The sequence below is a fragment of the Lissotriton vulgaris genome, chromosome 1_2 (assembly GCF_964263255.1).
Source record: "Lissotriton vulgaris chromosome 1_2, aLisVul1.2, whole genome shotgun sequence".
In the NCBI taxonomy this organism is placed as follows: domain Eukaryota; kingdom Metazoa; phylum Chordata; class Amphibia; order Caudata; family Salamandridae; genus Lissotriton; species Lissotriton vulgaris.
In genome coordinates this window covers 307,176,813-307,197,561 of record NC_141686.1, presented here as the reverse complement: position 1 = coordinate 307,197,561, position 20,749 = coordinate 307,176,813, and the positions used below count along the sequence as shown (strand labels likewise).

The following is a 20,749-nucleotide window of genomic DNA, read 5'->3' as shown; positions in this document are numbered from 1 at the left end:
GCAAAAGTCACTCTGGAAAGTGTTTCTGTAGAGTCTTGATAAGCCTGCCAGGAAAGTGGAGTCTTCAGGGATCACGCGATTTTTGTTGAAAATCTTTTGATGGAGAAAAATTGCGATGGAAAATCTCCTCTATAAATTGGTACTGTTGGTCGCTTTTTGTTAAAACCACATAATTTGAAGTTTAGATAATAATAAACGAACAGTGACCTGGGACTACTTAAATTGCAGCTCTAAGCCTAGTCTTGAAATATTTTAGTGATCAATGTGATTATCGCATTTTAACCATAATACTCTAAGCCGACATCAGCATATAATCAAATAGCATTTGTGGTCATTAACATTGTGAACAAGAACACTTACTAACTCGCTTAAAGTAAATAAGCTATGCCCAAGCAAGAAAGAAACACCCTCTGCTTCTCCTATGGACGCCACATGCCCCTGATGCTATGGTGGTCCCTTGAGAAAGCTCTCGCTCGATGGAAATGAATTGGCAAATTTCCTCCAGGACAAGCAGTGTGGGCTTCTCGGGTTTGGAGTCCCCTCGATACTGGCCGCAAAGGTTGTGGTGTCCCACGTCGCGGGAATGCGTGGACACTTAAGCTTGTTACAGCACCTTTTCCAGGACAAGCAGTGTGGGCTTCGAGTCCCCATATACTGGCCGCGATGGTTGTGGTGTCCCACGTCGCGGGAATGCGTGGACACTTAAGCTTGTTACAGCACCTTTTCCAGGACAAGCAGTGTGGGATTCTGGGGCATGGAGTCCCCTCAATACTGGCCGCGATGGCTCCATCTAAAATGACACTACTAACATGGCATATATAGATTGGTGGAGGAGAGTAGGATACAGAATAAGCGGGTGGCAAGGATGATACTTTGCAAGTTAAAACACAGTATAATTACCCTTTGACTAAAGCTAACAAGCATCAGCAAACCCAATTTGTAAATGTCTGCATATTAAAAGGTGAGGCCTATTGGCATAGCCAATAGGTCTCGCCTTTGGGACCTTAAGTGTTTAGCCATGCAACAGTTGATGTTGTTGCACCAAGGATATTGTGCTGGATAACTAAACACTTATGAAAGGTCCCAAAGGCGAGACCTATTGGCTATGCCAATGTTTGTTAATACATATGTCGCCCCTAAGGTAGGGTATTTCAATAGTTAAACACAGAGAGATGATGGACAGAGCGCTGAAAGTTTTCAGACACTCACCCCCAGTCACAGATCTAGGTTGAATCCATCATCGTTCTTTAGCACACTTCGCCACCCCAGTTCGGAGCCTGAAAAGTTTCAGCGCTCCGTCCATCATCTCCTTGTGTTGGCTATGTTTGCCCCAAGTTGGGTCCCTTGCTCGTCAACATCCAGCTAACGAACTTCATCAAAGACAACTACATCCTCGACCCTTCACAATCCATATACCCCAGCAAGCACAGCACCGAGACAGCACTACTCGCCACAGACGACATCGGCACTCTCCTCGACCAGGGCCACACCGCTGCCCTCATCGTACAAGACCTCTTTGACTTCGACACTGTCTCTCATCACACGCCCACCACAGGACTCCACGATGCCGGCATACAGGGAACTGCCCTCGACTGGATCCGCTCCTTTCTCACTGGCCGAACCCAAAGAATCAGACTCCGACCCTTCCTCTCCGAACCCACAGAGATCAACTGCAGAGTACCCCAAGGATCATCGCTCAGCCCCACAGTCTTCAACATCTACATAGCCCCCCTCGCCGCCATTGTCAGACATCATGGACTCAGCATAGTATCCTACATCAACGACACCCAGCTTATCCTCTCCCTCACAAAGGATCCAAACACCACCAGACTCAGCTTCAAGGAAGGAATGAAAAACTTAGCATCCTGGATGAGCAGCAGCTGTCTGAAGCTCAGCTCGGAGAAGACAGAAATCCTTGGACCGATTCCCTCAGCATGGACCACCACCTGGTGGCCAACCGCCCTCTGCAACAATCCCCCTCCCTCGACTCATACGGACAACGACCAGAACATCGGCATCATACTCAACTCCTCCCACACCATGACCCAACAGATCAACGCCGTCGCCTCCACTTGCTTCAACACCCTCTGCAAGACCTTCAAATGGATCCCCCCCAACCCCCGAGGCCAGAATGACAGTCACCCACAGACTCCTAACAAGCAGACTGGATTACGGTAATGCCCTCTAAGCTGGAATCAACAAATCCCTGCTCCCAAACTCTAGACCATCCAGAACACCACAGCCAGACTCGCCCTCGGCATACCACAACATGAACACATCACCCAGCACCTGCGAGACCTCCACTGGGTCCCTGTCGAGAAGAGTGTAAGCTTCAAGCTACTCACTCATGCCTACAAATCCCTTCACAACACCGGACCCCAATACCTTACCCAAAGAGTCTCCTTCCGCGTACCCAAGAGAAACCTCTGGTCCACTGACCTTGCCGAAACCCCATGCATCCGCAGAGCCAGACCAGGTGAAAGAGCCTTCTCCTACATCACAGCAAAGACCTGGAACCAGCTCCCAATCAACATCAGACACTCCTCCACTCTGCACAACTTCAGGAAGAGCCTCAAGACTTGGCTCTTCAGGTGACTCAAAGCTGCAACCCCCCCCCCCCCCCGAGCCTTGGGGGCCTTCACGGGTGAGTAGTGTGCTTCACAAATCCCTGATTGACTGCTCACTTTGCCACTGGATTCAAGCTAGCCTGGCTGATGAAGGGTGTTAGCCAGAAACTGGTTCCAGGATGCTTGTTTTCAGTTCGGGGAATACCTGGCTTGGCAGTTCGGGCTGGACTGTTCCCATGAGAGACAGGGTCAAGACTGATGTGCATATAGCTGGATCTGAACTGGGGTGGCGAAGTGAGCTAAAGAACGATGACGGATTAAACTCAGATCTGTGACTGGGGGAGAGTGTTTTAAACATGTCAGCGCTCTGACAATAATCTCTGTGTTTGCTTTATTTCAAGAGTTGAACAGGTACTCTTAGGTTTCACATGTCCTGTTAGTGAAAAACTATTACATTTGTTGTTCACTATGGCAAGCCTATCTCTCCCATCGGTTTACATTGGGATTACCTTATTAGATTTTATAAGTGTCATTTTTAATTGGGGAAAGATGGATATTTTGAGTTTGGGGTCTCTGGACTCACAATTTAAAATCACAACCAAAAGGTAAAGTTGGATTTTAATTGATAAGTCCTAAAATATTACTGTATTGCCTTTCCAGCCAGCTTGGCGCACCGAGGAATGGGATTTCCTGTGCTTCAAAGCCACTGCCTAGAAGCTTCTCCCACCTTTCAGAACCAAGGCACCTAAACATAAATACAGGACCTCAGACTCCACCACTTCAGTACACTTCTGGAGCTGCGGATACTCTGCCAGGAAGAAGGACTTCTGTACTGCTACATGGACTGCCACTCTGCTAGACTCCTGCTTTGCTGTGCTAACCTCTTGCCCCCTAGACTGGACTTACATCTATTGAATCCAGAGTGATTCCAAGGACCAGCTAAATTGGTGTCCCGTTTTCTGACGTCTCAGGGACAGAAAAGACTTCCAACCAACTTGCACCTGGACTCGACCATCTGTGAATCTGCCCTGCCAAGTGCTGCTACCCCAGACCTGAACCCTTGGAAGTAGGCCTAAAGTCCTCACTTGTGCAGAGCTGGCAACTGGCCCCGTGGCGTAAGCGGTACCTTGAGCCTTCCGCGGGGTTGTAGCCAACAGAACAGTGGATTCTGGGACCTGTAGTCCCACACGTCATTAAATACATACAAACTGCATAGATGAGTTAAGACACAAGAATTGGCGGAGTGTGGCAAACATGGACTGTGGGTTAGTAAAACACAGACCGAAGCACGTGGATTCTGTTTTCAGCAGCAGTGGCAGGGGCAACGAGAGTGAACAGATTGGCAAAGGTGCAGATAAACGGAAAACAAAGGTTAAGCCAGAGTCCGGGAAGGAGCAGAGAAGGGTGCTCAGTCCACTGCAGGAAGCTCCTTCACCCAAGCCGGGCACCTTCATTGTGTCAACAACTGCTGGTTCTGACTAGCTACATACCAGGGCAGCTTTTGAACATCTCAGAATCAGGGCCACTGGAATTATGCAGCAAGAGAAGCTCAAATTATGCGGCAGGGTTGACTAAACTATGCTGCAAGAAAAGGCAAATTGTGTGGCATAACACAGCAAATTTTGTAATAGAAGTACTTCCTTGTCTTTGTCATGTTTACACTTGCTAACCCTGTCTGGGCACAGGCTGCCCCTCATCAGTAATAGTTAAACACCCACATATAGCAATAAGCAATAGAATGGTTCCCAACCAACCTTTGCTAAGGCCCTTCCACAGTGTGGCAACACATGTGGCTGCATTTTTAGTAACTTTTGAATCATTAGAGATAGAAACATACTTTTTTGGGTAAAATCTGCAAATTATGCAGCAGGTGATGGATTATGTGACAAATACAGCAAACCCATAATTATGTGAAAACCGCAGCACCCACATAATTCACAAAGTCCATCCCAGCAGGTATCCAAACCGTTTCTCTCTCCAGCCACGTCTGCTGTTGTCCATAGACTAACCCTCGGAATCAAATACCAGTGCGGTACCAGCGGAGTGGACTCTGATCATAGGAAATACCACCAAGAGGCTGCAGACTCTTTCCTGCTCAGACTACGGGAACTCCCTAGATTTGGGCTCACGACACCCCAGATAGTCCAAAATGTGGCAGCAAGAACTATCCTCCAGAAACCCAAAAAGTTATCTGCCTCCTTGCACTGGCTTCCGGTGGAGGTCAGGATAAACTTCAATGCGCTCCACTCGGCGCAGAGGGGAACTAACCAGAAAGGACCCTGATTGGTAAGGGGTCCTTCTGGTAACTTACACCCACGGCAGGACCCCAAGGTCGTCCAATGCGTGACTACTAAAGGATTAGATTGGGGGGGGGGGGGGTAAAGACTTCTCGCATTTGACCCCTAATGCTATGCCTGCTGAGCTCAGAAACAAACTGAAGACCCGTTTAAGAACAAGCATTTACAATGCAATAGGTCTCGCACTGGCATTATTTTGAGCTATTGACACTGTAAATGACCTTGGGTTTTTTTTGTTTGTTTTTCTTTTGTAAAACATGAATAAAAGCTATTAGTGTTGCATTATTTAGCAATGCCAATAGCTCAAACTTTAATAATGCGAGACCTATTGCATTGCAAATGCTTGTTCTAACCTGGTGTGGATTATTTTTGTGTGGTTTCAACGGTTTGCTGTTTTAACTGTTTCAGAAATACTTTATCTATTGCCTCCGAATTTAAGGAGTGTATCTGACCTACCCTGATAGGATTGTGGGCCTCATGTGGACGGGGTGCTTGCTGCTGAAAAGAATCCACTCAAACTATCTGCAGGATCATTTTCAGACCAAAGGGCTTTTATGAGGACAAAGTTATTTAATAGAGTTGTGCAAAATTAGGCAAAAGGTTAGAAAGTTAGTTTACTCGTCCCCACAGGTGGAACTAAATCTTCGCTTCACTCTGGCCTCGAGTATTCAGGTTAAAAACGTATCTAAAGTGATCAAAAACGGGCCATGGACCAGCTGCAGAAATTCATCGGCGGTCCGTTTATTTACGCACTGCAGTGACAGCAGGCAAATCGATGTGCGCTGCTCGCACTGCTCACTTCTCACTAGTGCATCGATGTGCGCTGCTCGCACTGCTCACTTCTCACTAGTGCATCGATGTGCGCTGCTCGCACTGCTCACTTCTCACTAGTGCATCGATGTGCGCTGCTCACACTGCTCACTTCTCACTAGTACATTGATGTGCGCTGCTCACACTGCTCACTTCTCACTAGTGCATCGATGTGCGCTGCTCGCACTGCTCACTTCTCACTAGTGCATCGATGTGCGCTGCTCACTTCTCACTAGTACATTGATGTGCGCTGCTCACACTGCTCACTAGTGCATCGATGTGCGCTGCTCACACTGCTCACTAGTACATTGATGTGCGCTGCACGCACTGCTCACTTCTCACCAGTGCATCGATGTGCGCTGCTCGCACTGCTCACTTCTCACTAGTGCATCGATGTGCGCTGCACACACTGCACACTACATCATGTGCGCTGCTCACACTGCTCACCAGTGCATCGATGTGCGCTGCTCACACTGCACACTACATCGATGTGCGCTGCTCACACTGCTCACTTATCACCAGTGCATCGATGTGCGCTGCACACAATTCTCACTAGTGGAGACCTTACGGCATGACGTCATGCCAGGTGAGCGCGAAGGGAAATCCTTTAAAGAGTCATTTTCTCTCTGGATTTCCCTCTCTTTTTGATTCTCAGCAGAAGCAACATTGTGGTGGGGTCACCAGGGCTTTAAGTGGAAGTTTTTTTGTATTATATATAAGCCATAGTTGCTGCTTATTTATTTTATGCAACCAACAACCATTGACAAAGCCAATAGTCCTGACTTGTAGGTATGATGTTACTTGTTGTATCATATCTGGATGAGAGACAAATATGAATATACTAGTCCGGCGGCACACTATGCTAAGCACAGATTTTTATCTTGCGAGTTTTTAAGCCACGCTTTATACATTGGCCGCACCACTTTGAGAGACCCCCCCGTTTTTTCATCCCACTTAAAGCCCTGGCTAAGGACCAGCGGCTGAAATTCATCTGTAACTTTCAAGTGACCCGGTCATATCCCCAGGACGTTGCTCCGTCATTTCATCATCTTGAGATTGATGAAATGTGGGCCACGATTATGCACAAAACCGTAACACTACAAACTTTACATATTCTTGGGGGCAAAAAAGGGAGGAGGCGTAGCTCCCACTGGTGCACCGGGTACAGTGGCACCGGGGACCAGAGAGGCCCACTTAGCCCCAATTATTACTTCTAAAAGGGCTTGAAGTCCCGAGGACAGGGTTTCTGCTTGTTTGTTCGGCCTCCCCTCTTCTAAGATTGTGCAATGTGGGACTTTCCAGATCTCAGCCGGCGCAGATTCAACCTCGTTGCCGGAAACTGCACAAACCGCTCCCCCGTGCAGGAAAGTAGACGCGTCCAGAGCATGCAGAAGACAGCTATTGTTTGATGTTGTGCATGGCGCCAGCTAGGCCAGGGCATTGCAGCGCTTTGCATGCGCACGAGTTACTATACACGAAGTAATACATATATTTTTTTAATTTGGCGCGGGGAGATTCGGTGATTTACCCAAAATCAAAGGATTTCGAGCCAGCCCCGGTGTGGACCCCGGTCCCACCAGTCCCAAAGTCGGCTGCGCTGGCTCTGACGTCACTGCTCCTCTTGTCCACTGACTCACGATTCCAAACAAGTATTGACACCACCAGAAACCCACAGACCAGCATCATACAGACACCAGTGGACGCCGGGATGTAGATACAGACAGCTGGGTGCCCACGGGCACTGCCCGAAACCCACAGACCAGCAGCATACAGACACCAATGGACGCCGGGAGGTATGTACAGACAGCTGGGTGCCCACGGGCACTGCCCGAAACCCACAGACCAGCAAGTCCCCAGTTACCACCAGGCTAATTACCCACAGACCTCCAAATAACAAGAGACGGGTCAAATATCAGAACACAGAGCTTTACCCTCGCTCTTATCAGACACTCAACACATCACTGCCAGCAGACACCAATCACACAAGCGGACACTCACAGCATGTAACACCCAGACACAGTCCGACTCCGATAGCATAAGACAGTAACACACAGATACATAGGCACTGCTAACCCACACACGGGGCACCCAGAAATAGGTCGACCCATAGTTCACGCGAATGCCACCTGTACCAGCTGAGCCCCTCGGCGCTGCAGCAGGCGCCTGTACCAGCTGAGCCCCTCGGCGCTGCAGCAGGCGCCTGTACCAGCTGTGCCCTTCCGCGCTGCAGCAGGCGCCTGTACCTGCTGAGCCCCTCGGCGATGCTGCAGGCGCCTGTACCAGCTGAGCCCCTCCGCGCTGCAGCAGGCGCCTGTACCAGCTGAGCCCCTCCGCCCAGCAGCAGGCGCCTGTACCCGCTGAGCCCCTCTGCACTGCAGCAGGCGCCTGTACCAGCTGAGCCCCTCCGCGCTGCAACAGGCGCCTGCACCAGCCCAGCTGTGCCCTTCGGCGTTGCACTGCAGCAGGTGCCTGTACCAGCTGAGCCCCTCCGCGCTGTAGCAGGCGCCTGTACCAGCTGAGCCCCTCCGCGCTGTAGCAGGCGCCTGTACCAGCTGAGCTCCTCGGCGCGCTGCAGCAGGTGCCTCTACCAGCCCAGCTATGCTCCTCCGCCCAGCAGCAGGCGCCTGCACCAGCCCAGCTGTGCCCCTGCGCGCTGTAGCAGGCGCCTCTGCCAGCCCAGTTCTGCCCTTCTGTGCAGCAGGTGCCTCTGCCAGCCCAGCTGTGCTTCTCCGCGCTGCAGCAGGTGCCTGTACCAGCTGTGCCCCTCTGCACTGCAGCAGGCGCCTGTACCAGCTGTGCCCCTCTGCACTGCAGCAGGCGCCTGTACCCGCTGTGCCCCTCTGCACTGCAGCAGGCGCCTGTACCCGCTGAGCCCCTCCGCGCTGCAGCAGGCGCCTGTACCTGCGGGGCTTCCTCACCTCCACTTCCTACACCGGGAGCACAACAAAGCCAGTCACGCAGCCGCAGAGCTGTGATGATGGCGTCCGGAGGACAGGAGAGGGGGCGGGGACACTGCTCACTCCTCCGTGTAGGAAGCGAAAGTACTTCTGCACACCCCAGATTTGTAAATCAAGCCCTGCCACTGGGGTGCGGCCCCGCAGAGCAGCGGGAGGTGTGCGGAGGGGGACACGCACAAGACGCTCGAGGTGCACGTGTAGGACGAAGTGTTCCATTGCATTCTGGGACTTGTAGTGTTGTTTAACCTCTTATAAAATCATGACAAATACTCCCAAAATGCACTTCACAAACCTGCATTGGTTGATGCTCGATCCTGGCAAACTAGAGCGCTTTGAACTTCACCTGCAGCGCATTGAGGGAGTGGGAGGGGGGTCAGGGGAGCGGGGGTCTGACAGCAACAGAACAGGATGCGCAATCGGGCTAATGCGAAACCTTCGCCCCCATACCCCCCGTCCGCGGAGGAGTTACTCACCCACTCCTGCTTTGTTTGGGTCGAGTCTGGCTGGCACTCACCTACCGCCAGCCTCCCAACACAAACAGTGGTATAGCCCTCCCACGGCTCCCATTGGTTGGCTTGGCTTCATTGTCACTCTCCCTGGCTTCTTATTCGACCGCTCTCCGTGTCCATCTTCAGCCCCGCCTCCTCAGCCCACCGCAAGTATTTCCTGGGTCCTCCCGCCGCAGGGCTCGAGGCTGCTCTCTCTTGTCCCCCCCTTTCACGCGCCATGCTCCCTTACTTTTATTTATTTATTTATTTATGCGTTTTTATATAGCGCGGACTTTACCCGAAGGTGTCAGAGCGCTTCACAATAGGAACAGAACTGATACATGAGAACATTACAAGTGGACAAAATACAAAAGCAAACGTTACATTAAATGAAGCAAAAATGACAATCGTGAGCAAACAAAGTACACGAGTAGCAAACGGTGCATTACAGGAGGAAAAAGTGACGTGTGCAGGTTACAAAAGCGTGCAAAGTAGACAGAGGTGTAATACTGCAATATATGGAGGACACTCAAACACAAGAACAAACGCTATGTGGGCAGTGGTGGCACTTGTGCAGGTATCGAGAACAAACAAAAGTAAGAGGTAGAAAACAGTGTGTTACAAGAGAAAGTGACGGGTGCATGTTACAAAAGAGTACCAGACACAGGTAGAAGGATAATACTGCAATAAATGGCAGATTCTCAAACCATAAGAACACACTGGGAAGACACTTCCATAGTCATGTAAAGTAGATTGTTCAATAATTGAAGGGCTTCCTTCAGATAATAGAGAGGGCATGGATTACATTTGGAAGTGTCTTTGACGGAAGAGAACTTTGAGGTCCGTTTTGAAGACCTGGGAGGAGGTGGTCTGGAGCTGAGGCGGAAGTGAGTTCCAGATTCTCACTGCGTTGCCTGAAAAGGATTGGGCCATCGATCTTTCCTTCTTGAAAGTGGGAGGTTCAAACAGTAGATTTTCCGCATTTCGTGAAGGTCTTGAGCCTCCAGAGAGTTTCAGTTTATTCGCCAGGTAGCGAGGAGAGGATTGCAAGGCTTTGTGGGTGAAACAGGCAGTCTTATAGATAGATCTTGCCTCAATGGGAAGCCAGGGAAGGGTGGATAGCATGGGTGTGATGTGGTCGCTTCTTTTGGCCCCATATATGAAGCGAGCTGCTGAATGGAGAACAGATTTAAGGGGGGGCAGGTGGAATTTGGGGAGGCCAGTCAGAAGAGAATTGCAGTAGTCCAGTCTGGAGAGGACCAGCGATTGGACCAAGGTTTTAAGGTCATGCTCCGGGAAGAAGCGATGAATACCCCAAAGAAGGCGCAGTTGGTATCGGGCAGACTTTGCAATTGAATTAATGTGGGAGAGTAGATTGAGTTTTGTGTCGAGTATGACACCAAGGGATTTTGCGCTGTCGACAATGATGGGTTTATTGTTCAGCAGATTCATCTGGTCCATCCATGATTGAACCGGGGGAGGAGAAAGTGAGGAGGAGAGGAGGAGGAATTCAGTTTTGGAGGGGTTCAGAATCAGTTGATGTATTGACATCTGTAGTGTCGCTGACAGTGGGGTGTACCACTGCAGCCCACGCCCCCTCCCACTGTTCCTGTCCAGTTTACCCCTCGAGCGTAAGGGGACTTTGGTGGAGTCCAAGGTAAACGTGGACACGCAAAGCAGGTAATAAAAGTCCCAGGGCTCTGGGCGTGGTCAGGTTAGATACCCGCCACTAACAGCAGCACATGTGTCCAGCCTCATATATTTCCTAGGCCCAGACTAGGATATTACACTGGCGACGAGGTGGCTGTATGTCCAGCCCACTGCGTGCCCTGCCACCGCCGCTCAGACTATTCCTGGCTGCCAACCTCCAGTCCTGCCTGCGTGGCGCTCCCCCAGCGCCCCCCCCTGTGCTGCCGACTGCCCGCCGTGGCCCACCCCGGCATCACCGCCAGCCTACCTGCTGCTGCCTTCGGTTGTGTCTGCCGGTGCCCCCGGAGCGCCTTCGCTCGGCCTCCCAGCGGTCCACGGAACTTCCGCTGCTGCGTGGCCCTGAGCGCCACTGCCAGGTACCCCCAAAGCGTCTGCCCGCTGCCCGCGGCCTCCGGCCCCCAAGCCACGTCTCAAGTACCGGGCCCAATCCCTGCAGCTCCCCGGTGGACCCGCGCACGCGCTGTGTGCGCCCCGCACCACATGTCAGACGCGCTACGCGGCCTCCCTGCCAATCCTCACGCATTGCGCGTGCCATCGGCCCTCCCAAACCTCACGCTTTCCGCGGAACGAGGCCTGCTAGCCCTCCACTGTACCAGCGTGCCTGCCACTGGTTTGCTCCTTGTCTGGCTGCTGCTGAGGCCTGCTGCAACTGCCTGGAGCCCCCCTACCGACCTCCCCTGCTGAGTGTCGGCCATCATGGCCAACGTACCGCCTCTGGAACCATTCGCGGTCACGGGAACCCCCCTTCCCAAGCTGCCCGGTGGAGGAAGTGGGTCGAGCGGCTTGAAAATTACTTCATCGCAGCGGACATTGCAGCAGAACGACGGCGCGCAATGCTGTTACACCTAGGGGGTGAAGCCATCCACGACATCTCCAAAGACATTACGGAGGGAGACCCGCCTCACAAGTATAACACCCTAAGGGATGCCATCACAAGGTATTTTGAGCCGTTCGCCAGCGCGGATTACGAACGCTTCCTACTCCGCCAAGCACGCCAACTCCCAGAGGAATCCGTAGATGTGTTCTAAACTCGGCTCAAGAAGTTAGCCAGCACGTGCACGCTCCCGGATGCGGAGGATGAAATTCGCGCCCAATTCATACAGGGATGCGCCTCCCTGAAACTGCGGGAGAGGGTGCTAGAAACGGACGCCATGTCTATGCGCGACATCCTGGCCCTGGGGCGGTCTAAAGAACTTTCCAAGGCCCGTGCTGCCCACATGGAGCCGAAACCAGTGGTCACAGTCAAGACGGAACCCGTGTGCGCCATCAAATCGCAACCTACAGACAACCGGACGAGACCTCCCAGAAAAGGGCGGCCGAAGCAGGCCCAATCCACCCACGATCAAGCCTGCATGTGGTGCGGAGGTGCCACTCCCCACAAAGGCGCATGCCCAGCCCACGGCAAAATCTGCAGCGCATTTGCAAAGCCAATCACTTTGCGAGCGTCTGCCTATCATCGCAAAGGAAGAAGTAGAGTGGCCCACCCAGGAGGGTGCGACAGATGGCGCCACTACCGAACACGTCAAACAGCAGCGACATGGACGACGACGAAGAAGACGCCGCGTCAGTCCACGTCGTGCACATGCTCAACACCCTAGCAGCCACGTCTTCGACCGAACCAATGTGCACCGTCCAAGTGCATGGCCAAGCAGTCAGAGCCCTCATCGACACCGGCGCAACAATAAACCTCATGGCCGCCAGCATGTACCAATGCCTCAAAAAGGCCCCCACACTTCACCCCACAAGAGCGCAAGTGTTTGCCTACGGAACCCGGCGCCCGTTGCGCCTGTGCGGAGTATTCCGGACGGCTGTGTCCCACGACTCAACGCAGCTACAGACAAAAATCTACGTATCCCAAGAGGGGATTCTTGGTTGCAGAACAGCACGGGAGCTCGGGCTCATACACTTTGCCCTAACAGTACAAGCCCAAGGATTGGATCATCTGGTTTCAGAACACTACTCGCTGTTCGAGGGCATCGGATGCTTACGAGGGCCCCCCGTCCGACTCCACATTGACCAGTCAGTGGCCCCAGTAGCCCTCCGGCACAGACGGATCGCTTTTCACCTCCGGCCCAAAGTTGAAGCCGAGCTGCGGATGCTTGAACAGGCTGGCATCATCGAACGGGTGACTGGACCCACACCGTGGGTATCCCCCATTGTAGTAGCCAAAAAGCCAAAGCAACCCGAGGCAGTAAGAATATGCGTGGATATGCGCCTCCCCAACCTAGCAATTAAGAGAGAACGTCACCTGACGCCGACCATTGACGACATCATCGGGGAGCTCACAGGGTCCAAGTGGTTCTCCAAGATGGACCTGAGGTCGGGATACCATCAGATCCCCCTTCACCCAGACTCGCGCCCGATCACGACCTTCTCCACCCACGCAGACCTGTGGAGATACACGAGGCTAAACTTCGGCATATCAAGCGCAGCGGAGGTGTTTCAAAACATCATTCACAACGTCCTACAAGGCCTCGGCGGAGTGCTCAATGTGAGAGATGATATTCTGGTACACGCCCCGACCTTGGAAGAACACATCGGACGCCTCCAAGCAGTATTCAACCGGCTGAAGGAGAGAGGACTAACTCTCCACAAGGACAAATGTGAATTTCTACGCAAAGACATCAGTTTCTTTGGATACAGATTCTCCGATCAAGGAGTGTGCCCAGACCCAGAGAAAGTCAAAAACATCCACAACGCGCCAGCCCCCACATCTGTGACGGCCGTCCGCAGCTTCCTGGGTATGGTGACATACTGTGGGCGTTTCCTCAAGGATCTGTCGGACCTGACAGGACCCCTCCGCGACCTCACAAAGTCAAATGCCGCCTGGACGTGGGGCCCGGAGCAACAAGAGTCATTTACGAACACTAAAGCAGCCCTGTCGGCTGACACAACCCTGGCCTATTTCAACCCGCAACACGAATCACAACTGCTAGTTGATGCCAGCCCCACCGGCCTCGGGGCTGTCCTATCACAACAACAGGCATGCGGAGAATGGGCCCCTGTGGCGTACGCCAGCCGTACACTGACGCCTACCGAACAACGCTATTCGCAAATTGAACGAGAGGCCATCGCCATTCTATGGGGGTGCCGCCATTTCCATATCTACCTCTATGGACACCCTTTCTCTGTGATCACCGATCATAAGCCCCTCATACCACTCTTCCAAGGCTTTTCCTCTCGCCCACCTCCCAGAATCGAGAAATGGGTGCTGCAGTTGCAAGAGTTCCAGTTTACAGTGGAATACCGGCCCGGTACGCGGAACCCCGCGGACTATCTATCAAGACATGCCCGTCCAGTCACCGAAGCTGAGGCAGCCGAAGCAGCAGCCACAGAAGAATACGTCCGGCTAATCGTCGAACGGTCAAGGCCACGACCGATGTCCCTAGAGGAAGTAGCGAGGGCCACCAAAGATGATGACTGCCTCCAGATTGCAATCCATGCCATAGAATCTGGCGACTGGAAGGCGCTGCAGAGCCCGGCATCTTTCCGCACTCCAGACGCCCAAGCCGTCCTGAAAGCCCTGTATCAAGTCAGGCACGAACTATCCATCTCAGCCGAAGGATGCCTCCTGAGAGGCCCTCGCCTTGTATTGCCCAGCAGCCTCGCCCAACAAGCTGCCTTGTTGGCACATGGGTCACACCAAGGGATCGTCAAGTCTAAAAATAGACTCCGAAGCAAGTTGTGGTTCCCAGGACTCGACAGAGCAGTCGAAGAAGTAGTCCATAGTTGTCCAGTGTGCCTAGCGACGAGCCTACCAAACCCTCCAGCACCAGTGATCACCGAAGAAGGGCCAACGTCCCCGTGGGTACGAGTGAGTGCAGACTTCGGCAGCCTCCCCGGGGGCAAGTACATGCTCGTCGTAGTAGATGACTTCTCTCGCTACCCCGAAGTGGAAATCGTGACATCGACAGCGGCATCTGAAGTGATCCCTAAGTTTGAGAAAATCATCGCCACCCACGGGCTCATGGCTGAAGTCCGCACGGACAATGGACCCCCATTCAATGGCAGCGAGTTTACAGAGTACCTGCAAAGCCATAGCATCAAACACAAACGGATAACACCAAGATGGCCTCAGGCCAACGGAGAGGTCGAAAGGCTAATGAGAACTTTAAACAAAACAATCCAAGTTGCAATTGCCGATGGCCACTGTCTGGAGCTAGCCATCTACCAATTTCTCCGAGAATATCGCCTGACCCCACATTGCACCACAGGAGTCTCCCCAAGCTGACTCTCCTTTAACCGGGCTATCGCTGACACCATCCCGCACCACCCCACGTGGGAGCTAGCCCCAAACCCCAGGAACCGGTCCATGGAACAGCGCACCAAAAACAACCAAGAAGCATCCCGAAGACAGAGGGCAGCAGACAGCCCAATTCAAGTCGGGGACCGGGTCCTTGTAAAGGTTTGCCATCCTGGCGGGAAATTCCGTCTACCGTTCGAGCTAGACCCCTGGAGAATAACGGAGGTGAACGGGACAATGGTCACGGCTGTCAGAAACGGAGAAGTAGTCACATGGAACATTTCGTTCTTCAAACAAATACCAGAGAATGGAGATGACCCGGAACCGGATGACTGGCACCTGACCCCCCAGCGCAGACCGTCCGAGCCAACCGGAACAGACCCCAGGGCACACCAGACAGGTGACATCACTCCGAGCGAAAAGGAGCCAGAGAGACCGGCAGAAGACCCCAGCGCCAACGTGGCTAGAGAATCAGGAGAACAACCCCCAGCTACGGCGGAGGGGCGAAGCCAAGCAAGATACAGTCTACGACCGCACCCCAAACCCTCCCAGAGGTACCGAGACTTTGTGGCCCAGTGCTGGCGTTGAACTGACCGAGATGGCTGACCCCGCCGAGAATCAAGTAAGACTGTTCTGTTTTATATCCTGTATGTTATGGATCTCGCAGTAAATTCAGAGACTGCGCCAGAGACAGTTTGGTGAACTTTGTTGAATGCAGCGGCTATAATTGTTACAGCACACCCACTGACCAGAGAGACATTTGTGTGCCATGGTATTGTTCAGTTTTTTTTATCCCTAGGTAAAGGAGGAATGTAGTGTCGCTGACAGTGGGGTGTACCACTGCAGCACACGCCCCCTCCCACTGTTCCTGTCCAGTTTACCCCTCGAGCGTAAGGGGACTTTGGTTGAGTCCAACGAAAGCGTGGACACGCAAAGCAGGTAATAAAAGGCCCAGGGCTCTGGGCGTGGTCAGGTTAGATACCCGCCACTAACAGCAGCACATGTGTCCAGCCTCATCTATTTCCTAGGCCCAGACTAGGATATTACAACATCCAGTTATGAATGGAGTCAAGGGTAGAGCTTAGGACAGAGAGATCGTGAGTGGAGGCAACCTTGAGGTAGATTTGAGTGTCGTCTGCGTAGAGATGATAGTTGACCCCAGATTTACTTAGGAGATTTCCCAGAGGTTCCAAATAGAGATTGAACAATGTGGGTGCAAGAATAGTGCCTTGGGGAACACCTTGACCCACCGCCAAAGGCGATGAAAGACTGTCCGCTATTTTGATCCACGTATTTTGATCCACGTTGTCACGTATGCTGTGCATTCAAAGACACAGATCACATTTCAAGCTCTGTCTTCCAAGGGAGCTTGGTGTTTACTTATTGTTTCAAAGTGGGAGATTTCATGTGGCAATCTTGCTGTTGAAGGAAAGGCTCTTTTCTAACACAGCAACTATTAAATGTCTGCAAACGAGCTGTGCTGATATTTCAGAACATATCAGAATTAGGAAAGTACAAATGTAGCACTTTTTTGTAATTCTGAAGTGTGATGGAAACATATTTATGAATACAATCAAAAGACACCTATACACTGGGTGAGGACATTTCTACAGATTAGCATTTGTGCACATTAAAACTGCATGTCTGTGTAGATGTAACGGGCATTCCGACTGAAAATGTGTTGTCTGTAACAGGTGTGTGCTACCACTCCACTCTACAACACACCATTCCACTCTAGGCCCGCCACATCACGCCACTCAACTCCACTCAACGACATGCCATTCCACTCTACGACACTCCATGGCAATCTACTTTATACCAATCCACTCTACGCCACGGCCGGCCACGCCACTCTACGCCCCTCCACTCTATATCTACGACATGCCATCCCACACTGTTCTTCAACATGCCTCTCCTCTCCACTCTACACCACTCTACTCTACACCCCTCTACTTTATGCCCCTCTACTCCACTCCACTCCACTCCAATATACCCCAATCCACTCCAATCTAGTCCACCCCACTGCAATCAACCACACTCCACTCTACTCCTATCTACCCTACTTCACTCCAATGTACCTCAATCCACTCAATGTACCTCACCCCACTGCACTCTACTGCACTCCAGTCTTTCCCAATGTGCCCGTCTCCACTCCAATTCACCCCAATCTACCCACTCTACTCCACTCCTATCTACCCCATTCCACTCCAATCTACCCCGATCTACCCCTTTTCAAACTACTCCTATCTACCCCACTCCATTCTGCACCACTCCACTCCATCCTTCACCACTCCACTCCATTCTCCACTCCACTTCAATGTATCCCACTCCACTCCAATCTACCCAGTTCCACTCTAATCTACAGCACCTCACTCAAATCTACCCAATGTAGTATTCTCTCCATTTCTATTACTTGTGGTTTCAATGGAACTTAGAATGTTCTGTATGAGGGATTCTTGTAATGTCAGTTGCTGGTTGTTAGCTGATGGTTAGGGTGCATATGAATAAACCTAATCTGAGGATTACATTATTTTCTGTATTTATTCATAACTTTTCATTGGCGACGAGGACGGGATACAGGAAAAGTGAAGAGCACCTTAACATCAAGGTACGTACTTTTCAAATTTGAATGACTGGAATCTTCGTGGAAACTTTGATATATGTAAAAGAAGGATGAAAAACAATTTCTGGGATTTTACATTTAAACCAGAGTGCGTGTGAATCTATGTATGAACTTCCCCAGCGGCAGTAGTTTAAAAAGGGAGGCTTTAAGGTTCCCCAGCGGCAGTAATTTAAAGACGAGGAAGGGAAGGAATTGGAGACATTTTTTAAAGTGATAAGCATTTGTGGAATAATTGCAAAGAAGGAAAATCTAAATTAACGAGAGAAACAGAGGAAACATATTACTCTTTGAAGGGATGAGGAGTTGACCGTTACCGTTTTTCTTTGCCAGAGGAGCTCTTTCCTGGTCGGGAGTTTGTGACAAGTGATGACGCAATAGAATCAGGTTGTGGGATTCGGTGAACGGCTAGCGAGGAGCAACGCGTGAAGTGTCAACAAAAGACGCTGCGTCAGGAATACGTCATTGCGCAGGAGTGGCAAAGGTCGCTGTGTGAGGAAACGATTTTGCGCACTGAAAGGAAACGTGAAACTGAAAGAGATCGTTTTTGAACGAAGACATTCTGTTTGAAGGAATATTTATAATTCTGTTTGAAGATACCCAGCGAGAAAGGAACGCTTTCGGCTGATTGTGTTAGTGCAAGTTGGTTTATTTAAAAAAGCATTGTATGAAGAGAGAAGTGCATCTGTTAACTGGAAAAGTGACTAAGAATTTTAGTATTGGGCAATTAATACGAATTTAATGTTATTGTTCAATGATTTTCACTTAGGTGTATGAAATATAATAATATTAGATCAGGAAGGAAACATTTTTGCGTTTATTTTTAATGTTTTTTTTTACTACAGCTATGACAAGTATTATTTAGTTTAGTTAAATGAAAATTGGCAATATCTTTTAAAAAAAAAACATTGTATAAAATTGTATAAAAGGTTTAATATTTCAAGTCTAAAATGCAGAATGTGACCACACCTCCATTTTTCTTGAATGATCCAGGTGAGCCAATAGTCAAATGGAGTAAGTGGAAAAAGATATTTGCACATTATGCAAAGGTATGTGGTACTAATTTAAGTGCGGAAAGAAAACATTTGTTGTTGTTACATTGTCTTGGGAGTGAGGGGCAGGAAGTGCTTGAAAACTTACCAGATTTGTCGCAACAAGAGCAAAGGGGTTTGGATGAATATGAAGTGTGTTTGTTGCAATTAGATAAACATTATCTACCACGTGTGAGTACTATTATGGATAGATATGTGGAGAAGTGTGGCTCACTGATTAGAGCGGCAGACCCTGATGCAGAGGTCTGGCCCGGGACCAGGGTTCAATTCCCGACGCGGCAGGGTCCTGAGCCCAAAAATGTCCACAGACTCAAAATTCTCGCCTCGGTGCCTACTCTAATCATGGGGTCCCACGCTGCAACTCTGGGCAATAGCTTGCTTAATCTCCACCACGGGGGCCCACCCGCTGCGGGATGCCTGGCTTTCACCTTGGGGATGCCCAGTAGGGGTTATCTCACAGGGAAAAAGCCAGGACGGGTTCCCAAGGCAAGCGCCTTGATGCCTTCGGGTGATACGTGCGCTATATAAGTCGCAATACATTACATTACATTACATTACATATCATTTTGGGAAACGTGAACAAGGAAAAGATGAGTCAGTGGAAGAATATATAACTGCTCTAAGGAAATTGTCTTCTACCTGTAAGTATGGTGCTGCGAATGAAGAACGTATTAGAGATCAATTTGTTTTGAAGTGTAGAGAGGATAAGATCAGGGAAGAAATGTGGCTTAAGGATGAACCACCTTTGGAAGAAGTAATTGGTATAGCAAAAAGAGTAGAGCATATGTTGAAATGTGTAAATGAGTTAAAAAATGACAAAGGTAAGACTGAAGAAAAGGTGGAAGAGGTTAAGGAGGATGTTTCTCAAATTAAGGAAGTAAAGCCTGCTCTAAAAAATATGAGTAAAGAGGAGACTAATGTGTCTAGTATTATCTGTTTTAGATGTGGAAAGTCAGGTCACAAGGCTAACTCAAAGTTTTGTCCAGCTATGAGTTTTGTTTGTCATGGATTTGGTAAAAAGGGACTCTTTGTAAAATTCTGTAAAGCAAAGGAAAGGAAAGTGGTAAACAAAGAGATAAAGGAGGTTATATGTCAGATTAAAGTTAAAGCCCAGAAAGATCATCCCACTGGTATGATCAAGATTGATGATACAGAAATAGAGGTGAAATTTGACTCTTGCGCACGCATTACAATTATTTCAAAAGAAATGTATGAGGAACATTTTAAAAGTAAAAATAAGCTTAATAGAATGGATGTGTGTCCAGGTGGATATGGAGGTGCTCCCATTACCATGATGGGTTATTTTAATGCATCCATTGAGTTGGGGAAGAGAATAACGGTGGGTAAGATCTATGTTTCAAAGGTTGGTGATTGTTTGATTGGGTGGCCCCATCAACGTTTATTGGGCGTAATTTTGAATCCAAACTCTGATCCTCAAGTGCAGATTCAAGAAGTTGAATCAAAAGCGAATACATTTATGGAAGAATTTCCTGAACTTTTTCGTTCAGAATTAGGATGTTTAAAAGGTTATAAACATGGTATAAAATTGAGAAAAGATGCTGTACCTGTTATTGCAAAAGTTAGGAGAATTCCAATAGCAATACAAGAGAAGGTGGAGCAAGAACTAAAGAAATTGCAAAAACAGGACATCATTACCACTGTAGAAGCAACTGAATGGTTGGCGCCAATTGTTGTCGCTAACAAACCCAATGGTGAGATAAGACTGTGCTGTGATTTAAGGTCTTTAAACAGAGAAGTTGTAGTGGATAAATTTCCTCTGCCTAATACAGATGAGCTCTTAACATCCTTAGGTGACTCGAAAGTGTTTACAACTTTAGATCTAACACAGGCATACCATCAAATAGAGTTGACACAGGAATCACAAGATTTAACGGCATTTATCACACCGATGGGTGCATTCAAATATAAAAGAATGCCGTTTGGTCTTGTGTCGGCTGCGTCCGTCTTTCAACGGGTCATGCATTCAATTTTGAGAGGGATAAAA

General features: G+C 50.0%; 1 protein-coding gene across 6 annotated transcripts in view; it reads right to left on the bottom strand.

Annotated features, from left to right (window-relative positions):
* The window catches only part of LOC147736573 (transmembrane protein 176B-like), a 322,222-nt gene that overhangs the window by 168,463 nt on the left and 133,010 nt on the right, over nt 1–20,749 (bottom strand). The window contains exon 1 of one of the 6 annotated variants that reach the window (XM_086953309.1): nt 9,105–9,202. The exons of 2 other annotated variants lie outside the window; for them this stretch is intronic. Coding sequence is in view for 1 of the 4 variants with exons in the window: in XM_086953308.1 (XP_086809434.1) it covers nt 8,924–8,929 (6 nt within the window). In the remaining 3 variants the exon portion in view is untranslated. Of the gene's footprint in view, nt 1–8,575; nt 8,858–8,923; nt 9,203–20,749 lie in introns of those variants that run through there. 3 more of the 6 variants (XM_086953308.1, XM_086953311.1, XM_086953310.1) reach the window with 3 other exon arrangements.